Raw genomic sequence first — 12,671 nt, 5'->3', positions numbered from 1 at the left:
TGGCCTTTCCACAGGCAGCAGGTCTTAAACAACCACTCCAAATATGGGTCTGTACCACAGAGTCCATCCGTCAGGAACACACTGCTCCAACCTGGGTCCCCCACGGGCAGCAGCTTCTGACAGATCACCTGCTCCTGCGTGGACTCCTCTCCATGGGCCACAGGTCTGGTTCAGAACCTGCTCTAGCAGGGGTTCTCCACAGGCCGCAGCCTCCTTCAGATCAGAGTCACCTGCTCCAGAAAGGGCTCCTCCACAGACCACAGAGTGAAATCCTGCTCCACTGTGATACACTACGGGCTACAGGGGGACAGTCTGCTCCACCATTGTCCTTTCCACAGGTCACAGGGGAACTTCAGCTGCAGTGTCTGGAGCACCTCCTTCCCCTCCTTCTTCACTGACCTTGGTGCCTGCAGGGCTGTTTCTCACTCCTCACTCTCCCGGCTGCTGTTGCACGGCAGGTTTTTCCCTTTCTTGAATACGCTATCACAGAGACACAATCAACATCACTTACTGGTTCAGCTCTGGGCAGTGGCAGGTCCCTTTGGAGCTGGTTGAAACTGGCCCTTATCTAACATGTGGCAGGTTCTGGATTCTTCTCACAGAAGCCACCCCTGCAGCCCTTTGCTACCAAAACCTTGCCACGTAAACCCACTACAGACGTGTTCTCCCAAATTACCTCTATGTATATTGTGGCCCTGCTTTACGGGTCATGGCCAAACATTGCTAATTGATGGGAAGTAGAGAGCAATTTTTTTTTCTACTCTCCATGAGTCATTATGGCCTTTGCTTGCTTTTTTCCTCTTCCTTTTTCCTTTAATTAAATTATCTATACCTCAACTTATGAACCTAGCCTTCTTTTTTTTTTTTTTTTTTTTTTTTTTTCTTTCTGGCATTACTTCTTATTCCCGTCTTCCGAGGAGAGGGAGTGAGAAAGTGGTTTGGTTTTCAGCTGCCCTCTCAACGTAAAACCACCACAGCATAGTGTCAATGACACCTGAAATACTACAAGAAGGAGTTAATGCCTTTGAATTGGAAGGGAGAAGATTCCCCTCCTGTTACCTGCATCAGCAAATAACATAACTAGCACCTAATATCAGGTTTTTAATTGCTAATGTATGGATTCAAAATAGCAAAATGTTGTTCTCAGGAAAAGGAATTTACAGCTAGCAGAAAGGGGCCTACTTTGATGTGATTGCTACCAGCAGCAGGTTAGGGTAGTCTTCTCTTCCCAGGGTTACAGAGCAGATGAAGTTTATCTGAAAGTTTATATATGGGAGAATTCCAAGTAATGGTCTAGATGACATTTTTGATACTTTTGATAGTATTTATTTATTTGCTAGTGTTTCAGTAGTGCTCAGGAACCCTAGGCCTGGGTCTGTGACAGTATAAGAGAACAGAAAAGGGATCCTTTCTTGTTACAGTTTATATTGTTCTTCAAATCAGAAGATACACCTTCAGATCTTCCTAATTACAATAGGAGCTAAAATACAGCTTGTCTTTCAGAGGGAGTTCTTGGGTAATTTTCAGAAGAGGAACTATCGTGAGTGATACTTGATCTCTGACACTTTTGAAAAGTTACTGTTGTTCTACACCTCTCCCTTTTCATGTCCTGCTTTTTTACTCCACAGTTTTTTTATGGCACTCTTCACTTCCTCATTTCTCAATGTATAGATGAGTGGGTTCAGCATGGGTGTGATGACAGTGTAAAACACTGCCACACTCTTGTCCTCTGACAGATTGCTGGAAGGGCGTATGTAGGAGAACGTGCATGGCCCGAAGAACAGAATCACTACAGTGATGTGGGACCCACAAGTAGAGAGGGCCTTGTGTCGCCCTTCGGATGTTTGTCTTCTCAAGGAAACCAGGATGACAATGTAGGACACGACCAGGATGAAGAAACAGCTCAGAGTTATCATTCCGCTGTTGGCAACAACAAGGATGCCCACAGCATAGGTGTCAGTACAAGCCAGTTGTAGTAGGGGGTGGACATCACAGAAGAAGTGGTCAATTTTGTTGGGGCCACAAAAGGGGAGAAAAGAGGTTAGGAGAGTTTGCACCATGGAATGCACAAAGCCTCCCACCCATAAGCAGATCAACATCCGGTCACAAGTACGCCTGGTCATGAGAGTGGTGTAGTGGAGAGGTCTGCAGATGGCAGTGTAACGATCATAGGCCATCACTGTGAGGATGAAGATCTCAGTGCAGCCAAAGAAATGTAGCCCGAACAGCTGCATTATGCAACCCACGAAGGAGATGGTTTTATTTTCAATAAGGAAGTCAGCAATCATTTTGGGAGTTGTGACAGAAGAGTAACAGATATCTACAAAGGATAGGTAGGAAAGGAAGAAATACATGGGCGATTTCAGATGTTGACTGTTCATTACAGTGACAACAATGAGCAGATTTCCTGACATGATAATCATATAGAAGAACAAAAACATAACAAAGCATATTTTCTGAATTACTTGATTTTCTGAAAGTCCAAGAAGAATGAATTCCTTCACACTGCTTGCATTCTCCATGTTAATCGTTTGGTTGGCAATATACAATATACAGTCTATACACCTGGAAAGAAAAGGACATTATTCTTCACTTTTTTCATTATTAATAATGAATTAGTATCAGAAGTATATACAGACTAAAAAATATACAGGATTAATATTAATACAGGATTAATATTAAGCTTACAAAGTGATTAATTTACATATTATTTTAGTAGATATTTAATTCTACATGCATACAAATTCAGACATATCTGTGATTTCAGGATTTTGAAGAACTGGCTATATGGCTGGTGAAAGGGAAATTCAGACTGTTACTGCTCAGTGATATTAATTTGTGACCAAGGAATGATCTGATATGGAGGGCAAGAAGACCTGACTAAAGAAAAGGTTAAAAATTGGCTGAAAGCAGGAATGTCAGGAAAAGACTCCTTGTAAAGGAGTGAAGTTTCCCTTGCTGAGGAGATAAAAAAGAGATGCAGAATTGTTTTAGAATGAGAGAGCTCAAATGCCACCTTTGGGCAACCAAACAGGTGCTGGGAGATGAACTGCTCACTGGGCTAAGGGACCTAATGCAGATGCTCTCAGGACTGATGCTGGGGCAAGCATATATAATGGGAGATATTAGGAACATGGTTTAGTGGGTGATATTGGTGGTAGGTGGGTGGTTGAACCAGATGATCTTGGAGATCTTTTCTAACCTTACTAATTCTGTGATTCTGTAAGGAATAGAGTTGTGCTGCATCTTTGCAGACTCATTATAGAACCACTTATGATGGTGGGATTCTATCCAATGCATTGTTCACTAAATCTTTTTATATTTGAGTCAAATGCATGTTTAATTTTCCCCAAGGGGTACAATAACAATTCCTCAACATTGGTGTTCTTCCATGGACTAAGGATAACGCCAGAATGTTAATGACTGTTACAGGGCTGATCATGCCACATGTTTACACTCAGTATAGACAAAGTCCAAGATAAAAATTATAGAAAAATACTCAGAAATATGCTTTCAGATGCTGATTTGATTTATAAATAATAATGATCTTCAAATTATTTACTGGGGGAATGAAACCACACAGGGGGAAAAAAAATCTATTGTGTATATATATTTTGAAAGATAAATTTATAATTTATTGAGGGGAAAATGAATTCTGGGGAAATTGCATATCATGGAGAAAAAAGCAAGGAAATTCACTGATAACTTAATTTAGTGTTTAGCATTCCTTTACATCTCATCACTGTTTCAGAGGGAGGAAAAACAAATTAATCTTGTGACAGCTTCTCAGCTTTTTTATATGCTTTGGGGAATGTTCTCAAGGATTATCTTCCACTTAGTGAAACTGATCTAGCAGGTTGTCAGTCTAAGTCTCGCTAAAGGCACAAGGCTAAAATACTGTCCTTTACAGAACATTTACCATGAAGAACATAAGTAAATTTATATTACTATGGTAAAGTTAACTTTAGAGAATGGTAAAGTTAACTTTAGAGGATAATCTTTTTTTTTTTTTCCTGAACATAGTTCAAATGCTTCCACAATGCCATACCCTTTTTAATACTATGGCTGAGCTCCTTACATCTGTACATCTGTACATTTCTACATCTGTACAGTTTCTTTTTCCAGACATGGTTATGGACAGACATGTCCATTGTTATGGACATGAGGCTTCTTTGGCTCATCCCATTCCTGCTATGGCTATCAGAGCAATACATGTCACTGGCAAATAAGTAATCTCATTTTAAAAAGATATTTAGTTCTTAACATCTCAATCTTTCAAACCCTGACAATCAGTGTCCCATTTTTCAAAGAAGTCTGTGAACAACTAGATTAAACTCCCCACAGAAATTAACTAAAAATAGGTACTCTTAGAAAAGAATCACCAGCTGCTTGGGTTCGTTCTAGTATCAAAATATTCCCTGTCCATTGGTGTTAAAAATCACTATTGCCAATTCTGCTCAGTGAAATTTCAATCAGTTCCCCTAGTTTGTGTCAGTAATCTCTGAGCAGACCTGTAGAATGAATCGGTTGGTTTAAATTATCTGGTCACAATTTAAAACTACTTGAAATTTTCTGGTCACAGTTTAAACTTACATCACAAACTCTGCTGCAAGCAAAAGCTGATCAATCATACAACAGAAACAGAAATGGAGAAAGCCCATGATTAATCTCAAACCCACAAAGTAAAGTCTAGAGAGGAAGTGGAGATAGTTAGTGACTTTTCCTGTGCTTGCATTATGTGAAAGATATTCTTTTTCTGGTATCTCTCCAAGAAAAAAAATAAAATAAATAAATAAATAAATAAATAAATAAGGATCAATTAGAACAACAGGATATCAATTTCTACCTGTTAATACAAAGCTTTGATCCTTTCCATCCCTCCTTTCATTTAGCAATAGCGCAAATGTCTCCAGAAAATAACATAAAATATTACATAATCACACCTTTATGGCAGTACAGTTACCTAGAGGGAAATAAATATCTGGGCTCAAACCAGGCAATAGCAGAACTGGAAGCAAACAGCACTAGTCCTTGTATCATGTTTAGGTAATCAGCTGTTCAGAAAAGAATGATCAAGAGATAAGTGATCAAGGAAAAATGAATTCTGGAACAATGGCAGATAGGAAATTCCTAAGCTAAAAAAAAGGGTGTATGTTTTTTTGAAAGAATTGTGAAGATACAACCTGTTAACAATACAGCTTTACTGTATATCCCTCTTGGTAAGGTCCCTGCCACAACCACCAAATTCCTTTTACAAAATATATATCTGACAGGGAAGGGAAGGGAAGGGAAGGGAAGGGAAGGGAAGGGAAGGGAAGGGAAGGGAAGGGAAGGGAAGGGAAGGGAAGGGAAGGGAAGGGAAGGGAAGGGAAGGGAAGGGAAGGGAAGGGAAGGGAAGGGAAGGGAAGGGAAGGGAAGGGAAGGGAAGGGAAGGGAAGGGAAGGGAAGGGAAGGGAAGGGAAGGGAAGGGAAGGGAAGGGAAGGGAAGGGAAGGGAAGGGGGAAAAAAAAAAGAAAAAAAAAGACCAAAAAAAAAAAAAAAAAACAGACAAACTGGAAAACTTACCTTTTCTGTATTTAGAGATCTAAGTTTTTCTGAAAGTGCTATATAATTTTATCTCCTCGGTGTCTGCCGTCCCTGGTATGAATGTGTCAGAACACAAACTCTTTAAAGAACATAGAATTGAATCTTAAAAGCTTCCAAAAATTGCTTAGAATGTGTCTTTTATTGCATAATCCCATCTAATTTATTTTCTTGCTTTCCTGTATCACAAGTGTTTCTTGACATTTCCTGCTTTTGTGACAACAGTGTTCATGGTCTGTCTCAATTATGTTGCCTGTGTGCACTGAATGATGTTTTCATAACCCAGCAACAGCAAGTAGGGTGGAGAACAAAACCGATGAAGTACCACTCTTTAAAACCTCTCCCAGGGAATCCAGCACATGAAGATCTCTTGAGGATTTAGCTGGGAGTCATGGAGATGTAGTGAAGGAAAGGCCTGAAAGGAAGGGGCAAAGGAGGAGGAATGAATTCTGTTTTAACTGAAAAGTTTAAGCAAATGTATTTTAAATTAGTAGTCATTGAGCCATAGCTTTATACTATTATCCACCATAAGCAAGTGGAGAAATTTTAGGATTTTTGGAAATTTTGTTTAGAAACTTTGTATGTGTAAATGATGAACCAGGCCTGGAGGATGTGTCTGAAAAGATTAGTAGAGGAATTCGTGGTCTTTCTGGCCCAAACCATGGTCCTTGTGGTCCAAGCTCATATGTCCTTGGACGTGTAAATGACTTAGCTTAGTATGCATGCCTAAGTTGACTATGGAAGAACATTGGAAGAACCCGAAAACCCACCAGCATTAAAAAAAAAAAAAAAAAAAAAAAAAAGATTCTGTGGAGGTGGGATACCAGTTTCCTGGGGCCTATTTCCTTATGTCAGGGATATTTACATACTTTAATGAGTTCTGGGAAAAAGTGTGGATATGTTAGCTATTTCTTTGAAATCAAATGAATATGTATGTTTTAATTGTATATAACCCCTGTAGCTTGAACAATTCAGCACCAACAGTAGGTGGAGTGCTTTCCACTGCAATTGTGTTCATTTTTTTGTGCTGTGCTTGATCCAGTGTTGGATCCTCAGATCAAATGTTTAAAGAACAAGGAGGTGAAAGAGGTTTGAGGAACAAGCTGTTTTGTATACTGTTAGGTCAGTCGGTAGGTTGAGGAGATGCAGCTTAGAGTGTAATGGGGAAAACACACTTCCTTCTGGCAGTATAGATGAGTAAGACCACTAAGACAGTTTTGTTTGCTGGCTCAGTCATCACCTGACTGCTCATGGTCTGCCAGTTTATTGTTTTTCAAGGAATAATCTACTACAGGGCTGCTTTTGTGTGTGAATGGATCCTTCCTATACATGGGAGCGCTTTGATGACTAAACCCAATACATCAGAAAACTATTCTGCTCTGATACAAGGATCTTGGTGGAAGAATACGTATTTCTGTTTAAATCATAATAATGTGGTTTTGTGATTTGTTTTTGTGTGTGTGTGGTGTTTTTTTGTGTGTGGTGGTTTTTTTTGTTTGTTTGTTCGTTTTTTCAAAATAATATTAGAATATTGGCTATTACTAAAAAAAAGTCATCCAAACCTTTACAGAACCAATTATTCATAACTGACTGAAGTTGTATGTGAAAGAACTGCAACTTCCAACAATACCTGCTGTAACAATACTGTGTCTGTTAGCCCTACATTGACATAATCTTATGTTTCATATCACAGGGTTGAAGACAAGTAAGACAAGTAACTGTAAATACTCTAAATTTATATGGAGGGACAAAACATCTGTTCCTTTAACAGTATGCAGTCAAGGGCCTTTTCAACGAAAACAAAATGAATCATGAGAAAAGGAGGAAGCCATAAACACAACCATAGAGAGATATACCTGATTAACAAATGACAAGGGCAGTTGCAAGAGATTGAAAAGCCAAAAGAAAACCAAAAACCTCAAACACTTGTCAACTTGTCAGAGCAAAGGTGTTACAAGGCTAACAAAGGGTAAGATACTATCAGAAAAGAGGATTGTGTGGCAGTGGGATACCACTTTCTTGGGGACTATTTCCTTTTCTAGGGTAAGCATCAGAGATACCTTGGCACGAGTGGTCTGTAGCTGGGGGAGAAAGGCATTAGCAATGCCCCACCCCCACACCAACACCCTCTCAAGAAGGTCTTGGGACACAGTCTTGGAATAATTAACATACAAAGCAAGAGCTGGAGGTGGGGACTAATTCATAAATAGCACAACTCAGAGGGGCTACATGTGCCCCCACCATCATCACAGACACAATGACTGGAGCAGAGATGTTGCTGGAACCTGGGGTGGTTATCTGGGCCTTTCCTCTACTTCTGCCTTTTTAACTCTCTTTCTCTCTCTCAATGTTATGGGCTGTTCAGTTTTTTTGTTTGTTTGTTTGTTTGTGTTTGTTTGTTTGTTTGTTTGTTTAAATAGCAATGTTTAAATAGCTCCTGCTAAATACAAGGTTTAATCAGTTTCTGCCAGAATAGTTTCTGTCATCAATAAAGTTTTTCAACAGATCGTTTGGTGTTATGTCACCTTAATGTAGCCCAAGGGTACTTTGAACATCAACCTCTAAGTGGGTTATCCAGGACTGTCCTCTCTGGGCCCCCACAGCAGTAACGAAAAACAAGCCAGTCAGCAATCCTAATTGATAAGTGGGCATGGAATATCGGAATGGAATGTCAGAATGTTTATTTCAGTAAGATTATCCCCCCCAACCATCCTGGGATGGGAATGGTGTGTGTCCCAAAAAACAGATACTAGGATGAGTGTTGGTATGTGTGTGCAAGATGGCTGCAATGTCTAGAGGCTAGTGATACTGAATCAGGACATACGTTTCTCTCCATGATAGAATAATAGAGCCAAATCCAAAGTGTTTCATGAACAGATAGGCCAAACCTTTACTATGTTTAGTTAGATAGGAGGATGTTTAGAAACTTTGTATCTCTGGTGTTACCTTACTCACTAATTAGTCATCCCTACCTATAAGACTATACAGAATTGTATACCAGGACAGGGCAGGGGGGCAACATAACCTGGAGGATGTGTCTGAAAAGAATAGGTTAGGAACTCAATGTATGCCCATGTCAATGGATGTGTAAATGACGTGGCTTAGTATGCATGCCTAAGTTAAAGCAAGAAGATAAAAAAGAAAGTTATGGTCTGAGCATGCACAAGAACTGGTTTCAAGCAGCAAACAGTGAGGAAAACTACTGACAGCCACCAGAGACCCCCAAAAGACCAGTAGAAACAATTGTGCATATATCAGGGACATTTGAATATTTTAATGAGATATGGGAAATAGTATGAGTACGTTGATTATTTCTAGGAAATCTGATGACTATGTATGTTTTGATTGCATGCAACTCCTGTAGCTTGAACAATTCAGCACGTACAGTAGGTGGATTGATGCCCTGTGTATTTGGCACACAATCAAAGAATGCCCACTTTCTAAATCTCCAAATTGAGTCTTAGAGAGTTTCTTTGACCAGTTTTTATGGCAATAGTAGCTACTGCTTCACAGATGTGAATGGATTAGGGACCAGACTGGGGGTTTAAATTCCCCTGGCCTGTAGTGGCAGGTACTAGAGCAAATGGGAGTGTCATACAGCTACCAGATATTGGGCAGGAAATGGTGCATGTCCCCAGAACCAGTGTATGGCAGGCCTTACCAAATGCCATGCAAAGGAGAAGATCAAACACAAGTAGGATTCCAGTATTTATGACAACATATTATAGTTTTGGGCAAGCAACTAGAACAAATCAATAAGAACGTTTTAGGTACTAGATCTTTTATTAGCCTCCCAAGGGGGAGTATTCACATTAATAAATATTAGTTGCTGTATGTATATAAATAAGGCAGGGCGAGTTGAGACTGATCTCAAAAATATTTGGGAAAAGACCAAGATCTTACAAAAGGTAGTTCAAGATGACACCTTGTGGGGCTTTTGAGAATTACAGAACAAATTGACGGTTATCCAACTTTTCTTGGCTTAAGCAATTGGTTATAGGAATATGGATCTTGCTTTTACTAGTATTCTTAACCTGTGTATTTGTACAGTGTGCATTTTGGTGCTGTATAAAAGCACCAGATGAATATGAAACCTGGAAGTGTAACCAAATCAAGTACCAAATAAAAACTGGTAAGAATTGTATGAAAACTTTGAATGAAGAAGGAGTGTTGTATGCAAAGAATTTGCTTAGGATAAAGAAAAGGGGGACATCAGACAGGGAACAAGGGAAAGCATGTTGATTTTGCAGGTTTTAGCTAACACACAGAGTATGTTGTAAATCAACCACAAGGACAGGACTGAGGCAGGTTCCCCTCCTTACCAGGGGCCAACTGTAACACTGCAGTTGTGACGCTTACCTCTCACCTGGCCCAGGGCAAAGGCTGAGGTCATGGGTTTGAGCCCACACCCAGGACTCTAAGCCAGTGTCCTTTTTTCCACCCACCCAACTGAGATGCCTGACCCCTCAACCCTCTTTTTTGCACCCACCTGAACCTGACATGCCCAACATGCCTTGCATACCTCCCACACACCCCACACCACACCAACTCTATTTTTTTTTTCCTTCACCGCCACCAACACCACCATGCTTTCACACACGCTCTGCACCTCACAATGCTACAGTCACTAACCCCCTACACCCACCCATGCCCACACCACTGCAGGGGGGAGGCTGGCACCCAGCACAACCTCCCCAGTATACCTGCTCCACTGCACTGCTTTCACCTACCACACACTTCCCCTTCACTGCTAACATGACCTGATGGCCATCGCTCAGCTCCTGGCAAAGAAATGCCTTGTGTGTCGCTTGCTAGGCAGATTCTACTAATAGGTGTGATACTTTTGCCTACCGTACGCTTCCCCTTCACCGTCCCTGGGGTGTTAAAGGAAAGTTTGTTTGTGGTATGTAAGGACATGATCTAGTATATAATATTGGTGGCAGGGGGGCAGTTGAAGCAGATGATCTTCGAGGTCTTTTCAAACCTTAATGATTATATGATTATTTAATTATAAACCACACTTCTAAAATCTGTCTTTCCTGCTCAGAGAGGAGCAGTTGGTGAAGATTTCGGTCTGCTTTCAAACACCATACCCCAGGAGAGTCTGTCAGCCCTGAGGCCTTGGGGACACTTCAAGGGAGCCCAATGGGACAGAGCAAGTGATATTATAGAATTACAAAAAGATTAGCTCCAGCAAAGTCCTGTGATGCATTTAACCATAGGATCAAAAAGCTCCCACTGACTCCAAGTGTGAGAGATCAGAGACTGATTATGGTCAGGTGCTGTGCTGCTAAGTGGGGCCAGGCTCCTGGGACAGATAAAGCTCCTGGGAAGAGGGCCATTGAGCAGAGAGACAGCTAGAGACTGGAGAGTCAATCAGGATGAAGTTATTTTTCACCTTGGCTATGGGTGATGTCTCTGCCACTGAGGCCTATGAGAAGACACGTTGTCCTCAAGACGCTGAGGCCTTGCTGCCTCTTGCCACCCCGCAGACAGGTCCCATGGTGCATACCTTTGTCCTTCACTCAGCATCACACAGCCCACATCCCACTTCCGCATAGATGAGGGACAGGACCTCTCTTTCCAGGGCTGGGCTCAGGGCTTGGCCTTTCTGCTTCATAAAAGCTAAGGCTTTTCTCAGCATCAGAGCCATCTGCACAATGCTCTTAGCCAATCTAAAATCATGGTCTCCAATTATCTGGTCAGATATGTCCATTCGGAAACTTTGTCAATTTTGACCCTAAGTGGGGCCAGTGTATTGCTCCAAGAATCTTTGTTATTTGCTCTGTCTTTAGCTTCTGGAGAGGGTTCTTCAGTCTCCTCTCAGTACCTGAGCCCCAAATACACCATGGGGGTCATTAAAATGCCAAACACCCTAACAAGCCACGTCTATTCTGGCAATTTCCTTAAGTCTTCAAGACTTGCACAATTCATCAGTGAAGCTTCAGAAATGTAGTTAAAGAGGAAGACTGCAATGAGCACTTGATAAAGAATGATTTTTTTCATGTTTACAGATATTTTTGATTGCTCTTGAGATTAGGCAAAAAGTGAAAGCAACATTCCCCCACTGATGTTGATCCATGGTGTCTTCTTAGGAGGTCTGGGCAAGTAGGAAAAGCAGACTACTGAAGCAGGATCCTGTCTGGACAAACCTTCTCTTCACCTGCCCAGCTCAGCCAATTCTCTCTGACTACCTGGGACTTGCACCGCTTTTCCTTACACCAGACTTCCCCACTGAAATCATCAGATGAATGTCACTTCACCTTTGCACCAACTCCTACCTGCTTTCCTTAGAGGTCTGGCTGCACATAAGCACAGAAGGGTTTTTCTTATTTTAACCAAAACAATAGTAAACCATAATACAATTTACCAAAACAGGGAAAAAATTCCTCAGCTGTGTGCCAAGTCCAGGCTGCCTCATTTTTCACATGAGATAAGTGTATCAGGAGTGTTGTAGATGTATTGTAGTTTTTTCAATATTTTTTTTCAAACAGCAAGATTACAAAGATAAATATAAAGGCATTTGAGGAGCTGGCTAAGGATACAGTTGGACAGGCTATTTTAAGACAGGTAAGTCTAAACTCCCTGAAGTTCAAAGCAGTAACTGGTTAGGTTAGAGTGGAATGAATGCTCCAAGAGTATGTGGTGGGCAAATCTGGAGAACAATGGGATGTGCATAGGTCCAGATAGGCAGCTGGAAAGGGGACTTCCAGGATGGATACCAGGATACCAGGACAGGTGGAAGTACCTGGAAGATGAGGGAAACTAAATGTACATAATAACTGACAGTATAGTGATGCTGCAACTAGAGGGGAAGATCACTCTTTCTTCTAATATAGTGAATACACATCCTACAAATTCATGTTTTGTCTTAGCAGAAATTAAATTCATCCTGCGATACTTTATGGAAAGGATTGAACCACTTCAGTTGATGAGTAGATGCTCATTTTTAAAAATACTGAAGAAATTTCTCAGGTATTCAGACAGAACTTCACCGTCTGACCATAAGCAACCAGTGACACCTGCAGAGCTCTGTTATATGAGTATTTTCCTGTGTCTGGCAGCTGTCAGAAAGGACCTGAAGGAGA

At 41.0% G+C, this 12,671-nt stretch overlaps 1 protein-coding gene across 1 annotated transcript; it reads right to left on the bottom strand.

Annotated features, from left to right (window-relative positions):
- Nucleotides 1-1,043: 1,043 nt before the first annotated feature.
- Nucleotides 1,044-2,556, bottom strand: LOC101804566 (olfactory receptor 4S2). The gene has a single exon (XM_021274702.4). It carries the CDS (start codon nucleotides 2,520-2,522, stop codon nucleotides 1,587-1,589), a length of 936 nt encoding a protein of 311 aa, XP_021130377.4. The 5' UTR covers nucleotides 2,523-2,556; the 3' UTR covers nucleotides 1,044-1,586.
- Between the last annotated feature and the right edge of the window lie 10,115 nt (nucleotides 2,557-12,671).

Source organism: Anas platyrhynchos, chromosome 28, assembly GCF_047663525.1.
Source record: "Anas platyrhynchos isolate ZD024472 breed Pekin duck chromosome 28, IASCAAS_PekinDuck_T2T, whole genome shotgun sequence".
NCBI classification, from domain to species: Eukaryota; Metazoa; Chordata; class Aves; order Anseriformes; family Anatidae; genus Anas; species Anas platyrhynchos.
This window is presented reverse-complemented; position numbering and strand designations above follow the sequence as displayed.

Excerpts from the sequence above, each read along its gene's own strand:
- LOC101804566 (XM_021274702.4), bottom strand. The coding sequence starts at position 2,522 with ATGGAGAATGCAAGCAGTGTGAAGGAATTCATTCTTCTTGGACTTTCA.